At 48.4% G+C, this 16,866-nt stretch overlaps 2 protein-coding genes across 3 annotated transcripts in view; one reads left to right on the top strand and one right to left on the bottom strand.

Moving 5' to 3' along the window:
* The window catches only part of MEIG1 (meiosis/spermiogenesis associated 1), a 29,828-nt gene extending 15,139 nt beyond the window's left edge, over positions 1 to 14,689 (bottom strand). The window contains exon 1 of the mRNA XM_077472985.1: positions 14,530 to 14,689. The gene's annotated coding sequence lies outside the window, so the exon portion shown is untranslated. The remainder of the gene's footprint in view (positions 1 to 14,529) is intronic.
* Positions 14,690 to 14,753: 64 nt separating this feature from the next.
* DCLRE1C (DNA cross-link repair 1C) overlaps positions 14,754 to 16,866 on the top strand; it is a 42,463-nt gene continuing 40,350 nt past the window's right edge. The window contains exon 1 of one of the 2 annotated variants that reach the window (XM_077472983.1): positions 14,754 to 15,012. In XM_077472983.1, coding sequence (XP_077329109.1) covers positions 14,904 to 15,012 — 109 coding nt within the window. In that variant the 5' untranslated portion in view covers positions 14,754 to 14,903. The remainder of the gene's footprint in view (positions 15,013 to 16,866) is intronic. The other variant, XM_077472984.1, reaches the window with a different exon arrangement.

The raw sequence follows: 16,866 nt of genomic DNA, 5'->3' as shown, positions 1-16,866 counted from the left end.
CACTGTTTCATCTCGCTCTGCACATGCTCAGTTGCTTTCCATTTTTAGGCACTGCTGAGTTTATAGAGGCCAATCTGCTGACAGCCTTAAAGCAGAATTAAACCCTCCTATTCTTTAGGGCTAGTGTACACTAGGGATGAGCCGAACACCCCCCGGTTCGGTTCGCACCAGAACTTTCGAACGGACCCCACGTTCGTTACGAACGTTAGAACCCCATTGAAGTCTATGGGACTCGAACGTTCGAAATGGAAAGTGCTCATTTTAACGGCTAATATGCAAGATACTGTCCTAAAAAGGGTTTGGGGACCTGGCTCCTGCCCCAGGGGACATGGGTCAATGCCTAAAATGTTTTTAAGAATGGCCGTTTTGGCGGGAGCACTGATTTTAATGACGATTAAAGTGAAAAAAAAAAGTGAAATATTCCTTTAAATATGGTGCCTGGGGGGTGTCTGTAGTATGCCTGTGAAGTGCCACGTGTTTCCCGTGTTTAGAACAGTCCCTGCACAAAATGACATTAAACGGAAATAACACCATTTAAAACTGCTTGCGGTTTTAATGTTATATCTGGTTCCTGCAATATGGTTGAAAATCATTGAGAAAAATGGCATGGGTAGCCCTCCCTGCCCATTACCAGCCTATTTGGGTCTTGTACGCATATTAAGGGGAACCCCGTACCCATATTAAAAAAAAGGAAATGCGTGTGGCCCCCAGGCCCTATATACTCAGAACAGCAGTATACAGGCGGTGCAAACAAGACAGGGACTGTGTAGGTTTGTTGTGTTAAGTTGAATCTGTTTGTAATTTTAAACTGGTACATTTTTAAAGTGTAGCTCCAGTCAAAAAAACTATTTTTAAGCTTTTTGGAAAACATAGGGAAGGGTTATCACCCCTGTATAATTTGTTTTGTCGTTCATCTTTTTTCATCTCACTTGCTGTTGTCTCCTTCCGTTTGCAAGTAGGAGATGTTTGTAAATTGGATGTTTGAAAGTAGGGGCCTGCCCTATATGCTCTGCAGAAATGGCGGACCAAGGTGTTGGTTTTGCCACAACATTGTAAGCCCTCAAAGTGACTCTTGGTGGGCGCTGGAGCGCCCTGCTGTGAACGATTATATCAAGAATTGTAATTACATGCCATTGTTGAACAGTTGTAGAAAAATTGACCTTTGGTGGTTGTGGTGCTGGTGCCACAACACTATAAGTCCTCACCGTTACTCTGGGTGGGCACAGGAAGGGGCCCTCCTGTGAAATATTATATCAAGAATTGTAATTACATGTCCCTGTTAAACAGGGGCAGAAAAATTGGGCCTTAGGCATCACACTGCAACCTCTGCCATATACTCTAGTTTTATTGCAGGAATTAGCCCTGCTGCAAAGCATTGCATCAAAAATTGTAATTAAACGCCCCTGTTAAACAGGGGCAGAAAAATTGGGCCTTAGGCACTGGTGCTGGTGCCACCACACTCCAACCTCTGCCATATACTCTAGTTTTATTGCAGGAATTAGCCCTGCTGCAAAGCATTGCATCAAAAATTGTACTTAAACGCCCCTGTTAAACAGGGGCAGAAGAATTGGGCCTTAGGCACTGGTGCTGGTGCCACCACACTCCAACCTCTGCCATATACTCTAGTTTTATTGCAGGAATTAGCCCTGCTGCAAAGCATTGCATCAAAAATTGTACTTAAACGCCCCTGTTAAACAGGGGCAGAAGAAGTCCTCCTCTTCCTGCCTCTGTTCTGCCTCAAGTGCCCTGTCCATTATTCCACGCAGCGTATGCTCCAAGAGGTGGACAAGAGGTACAGTGTCACTGATGCATGCACTGTCACTGCTCACCATCCTTGTGGCCTCCTCAAACGGTGACAGGACAGTGCATGCATCCCTGATCATGCCCCACTGGCGTGGTGAGAAAAAACCAAGCTCCCCTGACCCTGTCCTGGTGCCATAGTCGCACAGGTACTCATTGATGGCCCTCTGCTGCGTGTGCAGCCGCTGCAGCATGGCCAATGTTGAGTTCCATCTGGTGGACATGTCACATATAAGGCGGTTCTTGGGCAGGTTCAACTCCTTTTGGAGCTCAGCCAGCCGAGCACAGGCATTAAATGATCGGCGGAAATGCACACAGACTTTCCTGGCCTGCTTCAGGACATCATGTAAGCCGGGGTACCTGCCCAAGAACCACTGCACCACCAGGTTAAGGACGTGAGCTACACAGGGCACATGGGTCAGTTGTCCCTGTCGGAGGGCGGAGAGGAGGTTGGTGCCATTGTCGCAAACCACCATTCCTGGCTTAAGCTGGCGTGGCGTCAACCACCTCTCGGCCTGCCCCTGCAGAGCTGACAAAACATCCGCCCCAGTGTGGCTCCTGTCCCCCAAACAAACCAGCGCAAGCACGGCATGGCATCGTTTTGCCTGCGTACTTGCGTAGCCCCTGGAACGCCTACGGAGCACCGCTGGTTCTGAGGACAGAGCACTGGAAGAGGCCATGGAGGAAGAAGAAGAGGAGGGGGTGGAGGAGAGAGGTGTGTCACAACCAATAGTAGCATTTTGGAGGCGTGGTGGCGGAACAACCTCCAACACTACTGCACCTTGTCCTGCATCCTTCCCAGCAGCCAGAAGAGTGACCCAATGGGCCGTGAAAGACAGGTAACGTCCCTGTCCATGCCTGCTGGACCACGAGTCAGCGGTAATATGCACCTTACCGCTGACCGCCCTGTCCAGCGAGGCAAGGACATTGCCTTCCACATGCCAGTAGAGAGCCGGAATCGCCTTCCGTGAGAAAAAGTGGCGTTTGGGGACCTGCCACTGAGGAACCGCACATTTTACAAACTCACGGAAGGGGGCCGAGTCTACCAACTGAAAAGGCAGCAGTTGAAGTGCTAGCAATTTAGCCAAGCTAGCATTCAACCGCTGGGCATGTGGATGGCTGGGAGTAAACTTCTTCCGCCGGTCCAGCAGCTGGGGCAGGGACATTTGCCTGCTATAATCGGATGTGGATGTACCGCTAGCAGAGTTCCCGGAAGCACTTGGCTGTGACACACCTAATTCTACACCTTCATTCCTCTCAGAGCAGGTTTCAGAGAGGACTGAAGGTCTAGTGGGGTTGGAGATGCCAGCTGATGAGGAGCAAGGAGAGGTCCGCTTTGTTCTTTGGTGTGGGTCTTTGAGGTACGCTTGCCAACGAGCTGCATGGCAGGTCAACATATGTCTGGTCAAGCATGTGGTGCCCAAGCGGCTGATGTTTTGGCCACGTGAGATACGCTTGAGACATATGTTGCAAATAGCAGCAGTGCGATCTGATGCACTCGTCTCAAAAAAGGCCCACACCAAAGAACTTTTAGAATAACGCGCAGAGGAAGCGCTCTGCGCAGGCGGAGCTCTGCGGTGTGATTCAGTCGGTGTGCTGCCCCTAAGCTGGCCCCCGGAGGGCATCCTGCCTCGTTGGACATGTGCCTCCTCCTCCTCCTCCTCCTCCCTCCTTCCAGGCACCCACGTGGAGTCAGTGCCCTCATCATCCCCTCCCTCTTCATCGCTGTAGCAAACCTGGCAGTATGCTGCAGCTTGTGGAACATGACTGCCAGATTGCTGTCCTTCTTGAGCATCCCCTCTCTCTGCGCTCACGCTACTGCCTTCCTCTAGCTGAGTGTCATCATCAGAGCCCACCAAACACTGGGCATCCTCCTGGAGCATGTACCCAACACTGTGCTCAAAGAGTTCAGGAGACTCCTCAGGAGGACGTGGTGGGTCTAGGGAAGAAGTCACTGATGATGACATTGAGAGGAGGGAAGACGATGCGTTGGCAGCTGCTTTGCTACTACCCTGAGACTGGGTGAGAGAGGATGAGGAGGATGAAGAGGGCTTGGTCATCCACTCTACCAAGTCGTTGGCATGTTGCGGTTCAACATGTCCAGCTGCAGAAAAGAAGGACAAGCATGTCCCATGGCCACGTGCTGATGACAATGCACCGCGTCCACGACCAGCACTGTTGTCTCTAGACACAGAGCCTGCTTGCCCTCTTTTATCGGCTCGCGCCTGTCTGCCTCTCCTTGCTGGCCTTCCAGACATGGTAATGGCCTGAAGGGAGTTGGGTAAAACAGTAGTTGGGTAGTTTATATTGTGCTGGAGGCACACAACACCCACTAACTCCTGCAGATGCCTTTTTTATAGAACAGCAGAGATAAACGGGTATATACAGATGTATACTGTGCTGTGCTGGAAGCACACACAACTTCCAATAACTCCTGCAGATGGCAATTGGGCTCAAATAGAGAACAGCTATGTAGGTGGATTATAGCGGTATGTACTGGGTACAGAGCACGCAGACAGCACGCACTATCTCCTGACACTACTGACTGCAAGCTCTATTATTAAAGATGGACCACTAGCTATATAGGTGAGGTGAATATCACGGTGTATACTGCGGTCAGGGCACGCAGACAATAACCAGAAAACAGCAGAGTTAAAGGGGTATATACAGATGTATACTGTGCTGTGCTGGAAGCACACACAACTTCCAATAACTCCTGCAGATGACAATTGGGCCCAAATAGAGAACAGCTATGTAGGTGGATTATAGCGGTATGTACTGGGTACAGAGCACGCAGACAGCACGCACTATCTCCTAACACTACTGACTGCAAGCTCTATTATTAAAGCTAGATCACTAGCTATATAGGTGAGGTGAATATAGTGGTGTATACTGCGGTCAGGGCACAGACAATAACCACTACACAAGAGCAAGATAGGAAATCAGCCAAAAACGATTGGTGTGTAACTGTGTTGAAGGTACACAGAACACCCACTGCTTCAGACGCCAACACACTACACGAGGCCGCCTCAAAGGCGGCCTTATATAGTGTGGGGCGTGCACTACACAGCCTGAGCTATTATTGGCCACAGGCAGGATGCCTGTGGCCAATCATGGCTCTCCTCGCTGCTGGCGATGCGATTGGCCAAGCATGCGGGGTCACAGTGCATGCTTGGCCATCATGAGCCAGCAATGCACTGCGCCATCGCAGTGCATTGTGGGCCGTGCGCGCCACACGAATTTTGACGCGAACGGACCAAGAGTTCGGATTTCGCTGAACGGACGAACAGCCAATGTTCGAGTCGAACATACGTTCGACTCGAACACGAAGCTCATCCCTAGTGTACACTTGCTTCAAAACAAGACTTTTTACAGTCCTGTTTACACCTTGCTTTTGCTTGGTGCTTCGATGAGCCTTTGGTGGGGCTTTGAGCAAGCTTTGCCATAGACTTCTATGGAGGCTTTGAAGCACCACTAAAGCTACATGGGGTATAATTTTTGAAGTGATGCAAAGCAAAAGGATTGTAAGCTAACCATTTTATTTAATGACAGGGGCTTTGACTAGCCTTTAGAGAGCTTTACCAAAGCATGTCCAAAGCCTTGTTTTGAAGCAAGTGTAAACTAGCCATTATTATGTGTTGAAGCCAAAGCAATTGTAAATGAGCCCTTACAGCCAAGGAAGCTTCTTCTGTTTGATCTGCAATTGCCATGGTGCTGCACATGTGATCAGTTATGACACCATACATTTGATGGTTTAATGGTTTGGTTGCAGGCACAAGCAAATGTGACAGTTGGCAATTCCCAGCATTCCAGGAATGTAACAGTTTTTGAAACCGTTAAATCAATGGTTCTTGTTCCGCACTATGATTTACAGCTGTTATGGGACTCTGGGCTTCAGCAAAATGGCCGCCTCCAGCAAGAAGGAAACAGGAGCAATGCTGGAGGCAATTTACAGCACGCACTCATTTTAGTAGCATAATTATAATGTGGAATGTATGTTCCTGGCAAAAGAAAATTTTTTTTTTATCAAGTTGTTATCGGTAAAGTTGAGCTTTAAGGCGGAATTACGCCCTCTTAACCTGTACAGCCAAGGAAGCTTCTGTTTGAACTGCAATTGCCACGGTGCAGCTAATGTGATCAGTTATGACACCAGCCATTTGATGGTTTGACAGTTTAGTTGAGGACACAAGCAAATGTGGCAGTTTGAATTTCCAGCATTCCAGGAATGTAAAATTTTTTGAAACCAGTAAAGTAGAAGTAAACGCTCCTATCGTTTTCAGCCAAGGAAGCTGCCATCTTGGCCTCTGTTTAATATTCAACTGTCATGATGCTGCACATGTGATCAGTTATGACACCAGACATTGGATGATTTGACAGTTGGGTTGCTTGGCCAGGAAACTGTTAAATCCATGGGTTTACTTCTGCTTTAAATTGATGGGTGTAGTTCTGTTTTATGATTTACTGCTGTTCAGGGGCGCTGAGCTTTGGCAAAATGGCCACCTCCAGCAAGAAGAAACAGGAGCAATGCTGGAGAAAATTTACAGCACACACTAATTTTGGTGGCATAATTATTAATGTGGAATTGAACACTTTTTTATCAGGCTGTTATGAGTAAATTACCATTTTAAAGTAGAAGTGTTAACAATGATGGGGGAGCATTTAAAAAAATTGATTTTGGGGACTGGAACTCTGCTTTACTGCGATTTTGATGCGATTTCAGGGAATACCTGTTTAAACTTGAGGTCTATGGACCTCAACTCGCATGAAAGTTGGATCAAAGTAGTACAGGGACTACTTTGAAGTCTGCAGGACTTGAAGTGGCACAGATACAAATGGCACTCATTAGAAATCATGGGGAACTACTTGTCATGCGACGTTGCGGTTCCAGGTCGCACAAGTGTGAAAGGGGACTTAGGATAAGACGAGATGATCATGGGATCCATCAATGTCTCTGGGAGTACAGAGCACACAAACCAAGTAGAAGAGGGCGTCTCCGCACTCACGTATCTATGGAAACCAGATAACTGACTTACCAGGAACATAATGGAAAATTGTATGAAATACTTACCGTTATTTTCCTTTCCTGCTGCCAATCCATGGCAGTATACATGTAGTGTGTTGGCGCCAAGAAACAACAGTGATTGTGTGAGAAGGTGAGCTCCAAAAACATCAGAGAAGACTAGAAAGGGACAGACATGGCTGCCTCCATATATAATTACAAACTATATAAAAACAAGGTATTCTTATTTAGCACTGACCCCCAAAGGAGCGGCTGATTTTATTGGGCTTACTGTTACCGTCTTGACCTTGTGTATGTCTAAGCCCTTGTACACACGGTCGGAGAATCCGTCGGAATGTGTCCTATCGGACCGTGTTGTCGGATAATCCGACTGTGTGGTATGCATCGAACTGTTTCCGTCGGAACATCCGTCAGACCAAATTTTCCAACATGTTGGAAATATTTTCCGACCAACTGGTCCGATAGGACATACTCCGATCATGTGTAGAGAATTTCGATCGGACAAAGTGCCACGCATGCTCAGATCAAATTCCTACATCAAAGCTATTGGCTACTAGCCTGAACGTAGTCCCATTTACGTCATCACGTTCTGAAAGATCGGATTTTTCGACAACTTTGTCCGACCGTGTGTATGCAACAGTTTCGGACAAGATCCGACGGACAAAATCCGACGGACAAAATCCAACGGATTTGGTTGTCAAAATGTCCGACCGTGTGTACAGGGGCTAAGGGTTTCCCGAGGTTGATGACCCAAAAGATTGCAGAGCTGACACTGAATCCAATTCAAGGATTTTTATTTGCAAAAAAAAAGAGAGTAAAAAAAAAACACAGTCTCTCAATGAGGGTTAGAGGGGTTTAGGTATAAAAGTTCAGGTACTCTTGGAACTTAACCAAATAGGAAAGTCTCTCCAGTTAGAAAAATCCAGAGAATAGCCATTCACAACTGGATCTCCACCCTTATCGGATAGACCTTCTCTCACCAGGCCTAGCCCCCGATAGGGCACTCAGATAAAGCAAAGTCTCTGCCACAGACTTGTTGTAGAACACTTGAATAACTGAAGGATGTACAGTGCCTTGCGAAAGTATTCGCCCCCCTTGAACTTTTCAACCTTTTGCCACATTTCAGGCTTCAAACATAAAGATCTAAAATTTTAATTTTTTGTGAAGAATCACCAACAAGTGGGACACAATTGTGAAGTGGAACGAAATCTATTGGATATTTTAAACTTTTTTAGCAAATAAAAAAACTGAAAAGTGGTGCGTGCAAAATTATTTGGCCCCTTTACTTTCAATGCAGCAAACTCACTCCAGAAGTTCAGCGAGGATCTCTGAATGATCCAATGTTGTCCTAAATGACTGATGGTGATAAATAGAATCCACCTGTGTGTAATCAAGTTTCTGTATAAATGCACTTGCTCTGTGATAGTCTCAGGGTTCTGTTGAAAGCGCAGACAGCATCATGAAGACCAAGGAACACACCAGGCAGGTCCGTACAAACATGTGGAAGAAGGTGCTCTGGTCAGATGAAACCAAAACATAACTTTTTGCCCACAATGCAAAACGATATGTTTGTTGGAGTAAAAGCAACACAGCTCATCACCCTCAACACACCACCCCCACTGTCAAACATGGTGGTGGCAGCATCATGGTTTGGGCCTGCTTTTCTTCAGCAAGGACAGGGAAGATGGTTAAAATTGAGGGGAAGATGGATGCAGCCAAATACAGGACCATTCTGGATGAAAACCTGTTGGAGTCTGCAAAAGACCTGAAACTGGGACGAAGATTTATCTTACAACAAGACAATGATCCCAAACATACAGCAAAATCTACAAAGGAATGGTTCACAAATAAACGTATCCAGGTGTTAGAATGGCCAAGTCAAAGTCCAGACCTGAATCCAATCGAGAATCTGTGGAAAGAGCTGAAAACTGCTGTTCACAAACGCTCTCCATCCAACCTCACTGAGCTCGAGCTGTTTTGCAAGGAAGAATGGGCAAGAATTTCAGTCTCTCGATGTGCAAAACTGATAGAGACATACCCCAAGCGACTTGTAGCTGTAATCGCAGCAAAAGGTGGCTCTACAAAGTATTAACGCAAGGGGGCTGAATAATTTTGCACGCCCCACTTTTCATTTTTTTATTAGTTAAAAAAGTTTCAAAAATCCAATAGATTTCGTTCCACTTCACAATTGTGTCCCACTTGTTAGTGATTCTTCACAAAAAATAAAAATTTGATATCTTTATGTTTGAAGCCTGAAATGTGGCAAAAGGTTGAAAAGTTCAAGGGGCCGAGTACTTTCGCAAGGCACTGTAGACAACTTAGAGAACTCTCATATGGTACCAGTATCTTGCAGCCGGTCTGGAGATACCGTACGAGTGCAGATTTGGTTGGGGTCTTTCAACTAAGTCTCCAGGCTCTTTCCGAGAAACCAGTCTTCCGCGTGGCCCTCTCCCGAAGAGTACTCCCCTGGATGCTTCTCCAGTTGCTGGTCCTCTCCACAAACCGAGACGGCACCGGAACACCTCCGAATCCTCCCTCCAGTTACTGTGCCTCGGGCCAGCCAGCCCCGAGACTCGGAATTGGATGGATCCGCACCCCAGGCCATGAGAGCCCTGGGGGCTTGTCAACAGGACCAGGACCAAACAGATAGAGAGAACTTCTGGACTAAAACCCAAAGTACCTAATGTCAGTACCTTAAGTACCCTTTCCCAGAAGACACAGCAAGAGTGACACTCCCACTGGGCTGGCTCCGAGGAAGAATTGGCACTCAATGCACCCAACTGGACTGTGTTCTCACACCTGCCAGAGATGACAGCGCCACCCATTGCCAAGCAGAACACAATGCAATCCAGCTAGACTGGTACCGATACCAAAATTTGGTGTAAATGAACCCAAAACCAAACTGAGGTTTCAGGAATATTAAATGACAAAAATACATAGCGCATGCTCTTCAGGAGCTGGCGCTACACTTATATATAATCATGGGCGTCCGCAGCAGGGGGCAAGGGGGGTCAAGTGCCCCCCCTGGAATCCCCAAGGTGTCGCTGCCATGCTGCATTTTTTTTTACTGAGTCCGCTGGCGGCTGCATCCTCCGCTCTCTCCTCTGGATCACAGCGCTGGCTGGTCCTGTGTTCAGCGGCCGCTCTGTAACACAGTCCCGCCCCCCCCAGACCAGCTCATGTGATAGTAGAGAGAATCAACATTCCGCCTATCACATGAGCCGGTCTGGGGGGGCGGGGCCATGTTACAGAGCGGCCGCCGAACACAGAGCCAGTCAGCGCTGTGATCCAGAGGAGGAGATGCCCATCCGTACAGCCCGCCTTGTGTGCCACAGTGTCTTTATAGGAGGATGGGGGGGGGGGCTGCAGTGCTCTCCTCTACCACCACACTCTCTTGCCCCCCCCCAGTGCTGTCCTCCACCATCACACTCCACTCCCCCTCGCTCTTTGCCCCACCCATGTGTTCTCCAACCCCGCCAGTACTCTTTGCTCCCCCTTATCTCCAACTCCCACCCAGTGCTCTCCACTTCCCCAGGACCAGAGGGCAGGCTGACTGGGGCCAGAAAATGAGGACGGCTGAAGGTGCAGGTGGCCAGAGACCACTCCATCTCACAGTAGACAGATCCTCTAGAAGCAGCACCGTCCCCATCCAAAACGAGAACAGACCCTGCCTGCTGCTGGCCGTCATGGATATCCTGCTGGCATGCAAGGTACTGTACCAAGCATCAACAAAACACCTTCCCACAGACAGGGACTGCAGACTGGGACATGGGGAACAGGAGAGGCTGCAATGATGGGCACAGTGAGACTGCATTCATGGCACAGTAAAGCTGCATTTGATGGACACAGTGAGGCTGCATTTGATGGACACAGTGAGGCTGCATTTGATGGACACAGTGAGGCGGCATTTGGTGGGCACAGAGAGGCTGCATTTGGTGGGCACAGTGAGGCTGCATTGGTGGGCACAGTGAGGCTGCAGTGAGGATGCATTTGATGGGCACTGGTGAGGCTGCATTGCGCTCTTGCATCAAGTCTGCAGTCTCTGACCATTTCCTGTAGCATGTCTGCAGTCTCTGAGGGAGTCTGGAGAGGAGTCAAGAGTGGGAGCACCGCCGGGATGAGGGTCATGGGAGAAGTCAGACTTGTGTGGACTGTGGACAGGAGACTATAGGATAAAACCAGAGCCACCAAGCTGGAGCCGACTGACTGAGCCCTGCACAGTGCACTTGAGAGGAGGTCAGTGAAAGCACCGCCAGGCCAGTCGGGGGGGTCACTGATGTAAGGGGGGAGTGAATACGATAATGTAAGGGGTACTGATATAAAGGGTTTCCTCCTTATATTAGTAACCCACCCCCCTTACCTTAGAGTATTCTTTCTGCAGAATGTGGTCCCCCCCACGTTCTGAGTTTCTGGGGTCCCCCTTGATGATTGATCACTTACCACTATTAACTAGAATTTGAATATATATATATGTGTGTATATGTAGGTGTGTATATATATATATATATATATATATATACACTACCGTTTAAAAGTTTGGGGTCACATTGAAATGTCCTTATTTTTGAAGGAAAAGCACTGTACTTTTCAATGAAGCTAACTTTAAACTAGTCCTAACTTTAAACAAATATACTCTATACATTGCTAATGTGGTAAATGACTATTCTAACTGCAAATGTCTAGTTTTTGGTGCAATATCTACATAGGTGTATAGAGGCCCATTTCCAGCAACTATTACTCCAGTGTTCTAATGGTACAATGTGTTTGCTCATTGGCTCAGAAGGCTAATTGATGATTAGCAAACCCTTGTGCAATCATGTTCACACATCTAAAAACAGTCTAGCTCCTTCCAGAAGCTACAAAACTGACCTTCCTGTGAGCAGATTGAGTTTCTGGAGCATCAAATTTGTGGGGTCAATTAAACGCTCAAAATGGCCAGAAAAAGAGAACTTTCATCTGAAACTCGACAGTCTATTCTTGTTCTTAGAAATGAAGGCTATTCCATGCGAGAAATTGCAAAGAAATTGAAGATTTCCTACAACGGTGTGTACTACTCCCTTCAGAGGACAGCACAAACAGGCTCTAACCAGAGTAGAAAAAGAAGTGGGAGGCCGCGTTGCACAACTAAGCAAGAAGATAAGCACATTAGAGTCTCTAGTTTGAGAAACAGACGCCTCACAGGTCCCCAACTGGCATCTTCATTAAATAAATGAATAAGGAAGGCTATCACTCCATTTTGCAACGCCATGCCATACCCAGTGGACAGCGCTTGATTGGAGACAATTTCATCCTACAACAGGACAATGACCCTAAACACACCTCCAAATTGTGCAAGAACTATTTACAGCAGAAGCAGGCAGCTGGTATTCTATCGGTAATGGAGTGGCCAGCACAGTCACCAGATCTGAACCCCATTGAGCTGTTGTGGGAGCAGCTTGACCGTATGGTACGCCAGAAGTGCCCATCCAACCAATCCAACTTGTGGGAGCTGCTTCTAGAAGCGTGGGGTGCAATTTCTCCAGCTTACCTCAATAAATTAACAGCTAGAATGCCAAAGGTGTGCAATGCTGTAATTGCTGCAAAAGGAGGATTCTTTGACGAAAGCAAAGTTTGATGTAAAAACAATGTTATTTCAAATACAAATCATTATTTCTAACCTTGTCAATGTCTTGACTCTATTTTCTATTCATTTCACAACGTATGGTGGTGAATAAGTGTGACTTTTCATGGAAAACACAAAATTGTTTGGGTGACCCCAAACTTTTGAACGGTAGTGTATATGTATATATATATATAAGCCCTATGTGATTTCATATCTATATCTAATACTCTCTTCATCAAATGTGCTTTAAAATGTATGGTTTTCCCTTTCATGAACAAGAAAATAATGACGTTATGCTGTTGGGCTGGTATAATAATGCTGTGATGCTGGTATGACATTTTTTTCCAGGGCTGGTTTTTGAAAGCATGGGCGTCCACAAGGTTACTCAGGTGGCTGCGTACCATGCCCATATAGCCTAGAGAATGTACATCTTTTTACATTGCAATACATCTGTTGTTGCCATATTTTTATCCTGATGAAAACAGCCTATACGATGACAGTATGAGATCAAAATATGGCCACAACAGATGTATTGCAATGTAAAAAGATGTACATTCTCTAGGCTATATGGGCATGGTACGCAGCCGCCAAAGTAACTGCCAATACAAAGTGAAGATGAATTATCTGTTATATAACACATATGTATTACCAGTGGAAAGATGTTCATGAGATTGTCAAAAAGGGGCGGAGCATGAGTGGCCTTAACCACTTGCCGCCCGCCCTATTACAAATTGACGGCGGCAAAGTGGTTTCATAATCCTAACCGGACGTCATATGACGTGATTAGGATTATGAGCCGCTGCGCGCCCCCGGGGGCGCGCATCGCGGCGATCGTTGTTGCGGGGTGTCAGTCTGACACCCGGCAACTACGATCTCGGTAAAGAGTCTCCGACGGAGACTCTTTACCATGTGATCAGCCGTGTCCAATCACGGCTGATCACAGTGTAAATGGGAAGAGCCGGTGATTGGCTTTCCCTCACTCGCGTCTGTCAGACGCGAGTAGAGGAGAGCCGATCGGCTGCTCCTCTGACAGGGGGGGTCTGTGCTGATCGATTATCAGCACAGCCCCCCCGAGGATGCCCACACTGGACCACCAGGGACACCACTAGACCACCAGGAGAAAAGGTAATAAAAATCCATAATCCTCCCTAGACCACCAGGGTGCCAGTCAGCACAATGGGTGCCAATCAGTGCCCATAATGGATGCCAATCAGTGGCCACAATGGGCATCACTGATTGGCATGCATTATTGTTTGGCACTGATTGGCATCCATTACTATAACACCGATGCCGCCTATGAGTGCCCACCTGTGCCGCCTATGAGTGCCCACCTGTGCCGCCTGAGTGCCCACCTGTGCCGCCTATGAGTGCCCACCTGTGCCGCCTATCCATGCCCACCTGTGCCGCCTATCTATGCCCACCTGTGCCGCCTATCCATGCCCACCTGTGCCGCCTATCCATGCCCACCTGTGCTGCCTATCCATGCCCATCCGTGCCGCCCATCCGTGCCGCCCATCTGTGCCAGCTATCAGTGCCAATTTGTGCCACCTATCAGTGTCCGTACGTGTCGCCCATCCGTGTCGCCCATCCGTGTCGCCCATCAGTGCCGCCTATCAGTGCCACTTCATTGGTGCCACATTGGTGCCCATCAGTGCCACCTTATCAGTGCCCATCAGTGAAGGAGAAAACGTACTTATTTACAAAGTTTTGAAACTGAAACAAAAAAAAACATTTTTTTTTTCAAAATTTTCGGTATTTTTTTATTTGTAGCGCAAAAAATAAAAACCGTAGAGGTGATCAAATACCACCAAAAGAAAGCTCTATTTGTGGGGAAAAAATCATAACCGCGCAATTGTCATTCAAAGTGCGACAGCGCTGAAAGCTCAAAATTGGTCTGGGCAGGAAGGTGTTTAAGTGCCCTGTATTGAAGTGGTTAAAATGATGCCCCCCCTTGGAAAAAGTTCTGCGGACGCCCATGTATATAATAACATTATCTGGCACTGACTTCATTTTTTACATTAAGCCCTCTCTATTATAAATGTGTCCTAAGCCCCCTGTACAGAGACTGTTCATTCCCTCGGTGAAGATGCTCCCAGTCTTTCCTTACCTGATCTCCCAAGACCCGCACCGACAAACACCCGATCAGTCGCCCTAAGAGCCTATACAAGCCTGGTATCCTGGCAACCAATGACGCGCCGCACCTTCAGGGGGAGGAGAGAAGACCAAGACATTAGCTAATATCAGCCAATCAGCGTGGGAGGCTGCACGTTCATCCACAGAGCGCTGCTACGTGCTTTGTTGTGCGCATGCCCCCAGCTATCCCATTGCCACTGGTCGAGGAGAGGAGCTTGGTGTATAGTTTGCAGTGCGCTGATTGGTCAGAATGTGGAGTTTGAGGCATGTGCGGTGTACTGTACCTTTGTGTGCCGCTTCCGGTATTGTTCTGTATTGGAGCTGTGTGTCCCTGCTGATGGTGCTAAGATGAGCTCCTTCCAGGGCCGGATGAAGGAGTACCCCTCCATATCTATAGACAGGTTTGATAGGGAGAACATCTCAGCGAAGGCTTTCTTCCTATCACATTGTCACAAAGGTAAGTGTCCATCCACAGCCCACTGTGCTAGTCTTTTCACTAATATTGTTATTATGGCCTGTCATGTCCAGTCCTGATCTTTGTATTGTGAGCAATGGCTCCCCGTAGATGAGGAATGCTTTGTGTCGGGGTCATGTTGCCTATTAGATAGAATATTTAATTATAGCAGCTACAAAAATGGAATTCATAAACAGTGGTGTCACTAGGGTGCAGGAAAACATGGTGTCACCCCTACATCCTTCTTGATGGTGTCACCCCCTACATCCTTCTTGATGGTGTCACCCCCTACATCCTTCTTGATGGTGTCACCCCCCTACATCCTTCTTGATGGTGTCACCCCTACTTCCTTCTTGATGGTGTCACCCCCTACTTCCTTCTTGATGGTGTCACCCCCTACTTCCTTCTTGATGGTGTCACCCCCTACCTTCTTGATGGTGTCACCCCCTACTTCCTTCTTGATGGTGTCCAAAACCTCCTACTTGATGGTGTCCACACCCCCCAACTTCCTACTTGATGGTGTCCACACCCCCCCCCCCCAATTTCCTACTTGATGGTGTCCACACCCCCCCCAACTTCCTACTTGATGGTGTCCACCCCCCCCCCAACTTCCTACTTGATGGTGTCCACATCCCCCCCCAACTTCCTACTTGATGGTGTCCACATCCCCCCCCCCAACTTCCTACTTGATGGTGTCCACATCCCCCCCCCCAACTTCCTACTTGATGGTGACCACATCCCCCCCCCCAACTTCCTACTTGATGGTGTCCACATCCCCCCCCAACTTCCTACTTGATGGTGTCCACATCCCCCCCCAACTTCCTACTTGATGGTGTCCACATCCCCCCCCCCAACTTCCTACTTGATGGTGTCCACATCCCCCCCCCCCCCAACTTCCTACTTGATGGTGTCCACATCCCCCCCCCCCAACTTCCTACTTGATGGTGTCCACATCCCCCCCCAACTTCCTACTTGATGGTGTCCACATCCCCCCCCCAACTTCCTACTTGATGGTGTCCACATCCCCCCCCCCAACTTCCTACTTGATGGTGTCCACATCCCCCCCCCCCAACTTCCTACTTGGTGTCCACATCCCCCCCCCAACTTCCTACTTGATGGTGTCCACATCCCCCCCCCCAAATTCCTACTTGATGGTGTCCACACCCCCCCCCAACTTCCTACTTGATGGTGTCCACACCCCCCCCCCCCAACTTCCTACTTGATGGTGTCCACCCCCCCACCTCTTACTTGATGGTGTCGGGCCCCCCCCCACCTCTTACTTGATGGTGTCGGGCCCCCCCCACCTCTTACTTGATGGTGTCGGGCCCCCCCCCCACCTCTTACTTGATGGTGTCGGGCCCCCCCCCCCACCTCTTACTTGATGGTGTCGGGCCCCCCCCCCACCTCTTACTTGATGGTGTCGGGCCCCCCCCCCACCTCTTACTTGATGGTGTCGGGCCCCCCCCCCACCTCTTACTTGATGGTGTCGGGCCCCCCCCCACCTCTTACTTGATGGTGTCGGGCCCCCCCACCTCTTACTTGATGGTGTCGGGCCCCCCCCCCCACCTCTTACTTGATGGTGTCGGGCCCCCCCCACCTCTTGATGGTGTCGGGCCCCCCCCCACCTCTTACTTGATGGTGTCGGGCCCCCCCACCTCTTACTTGATGGTGCCCCCCCCCACCAACTTCCTACTTGATGGTGTCACATCAAATAGGATGTGGGGGGGGGGGGCGTCACACTCCAGATGTGGTGACGTTTGTGGCAATTGCTCTATACATTTTGAGGCAAGCTTGTTTTATGTTTTGTGGTTTGTTTTATTCGATTTATTTTCAGTACGAACCAAGAGAGATCTGGGA

This window comes from Lithobates pipiens, unplaced genomic scaffold (assembly GCF_037356315.1).
Source record: "Lithobates pipiens isolate NorthernLeopardFrog02 unplaced genomic scaffold, aLitPip1_a1.2 Scaffold_8, whole genome shotgun sequence".
Classification (NCBI taxonomy): Eukaryota; Metazoa; Chordata; class Amphibia; order Anura; family Ranidae; genus Lithobates; species Lithobates pipiens.
This window is presented reverse-complemented; position numbering and strand designations above follow the sequence as displayed.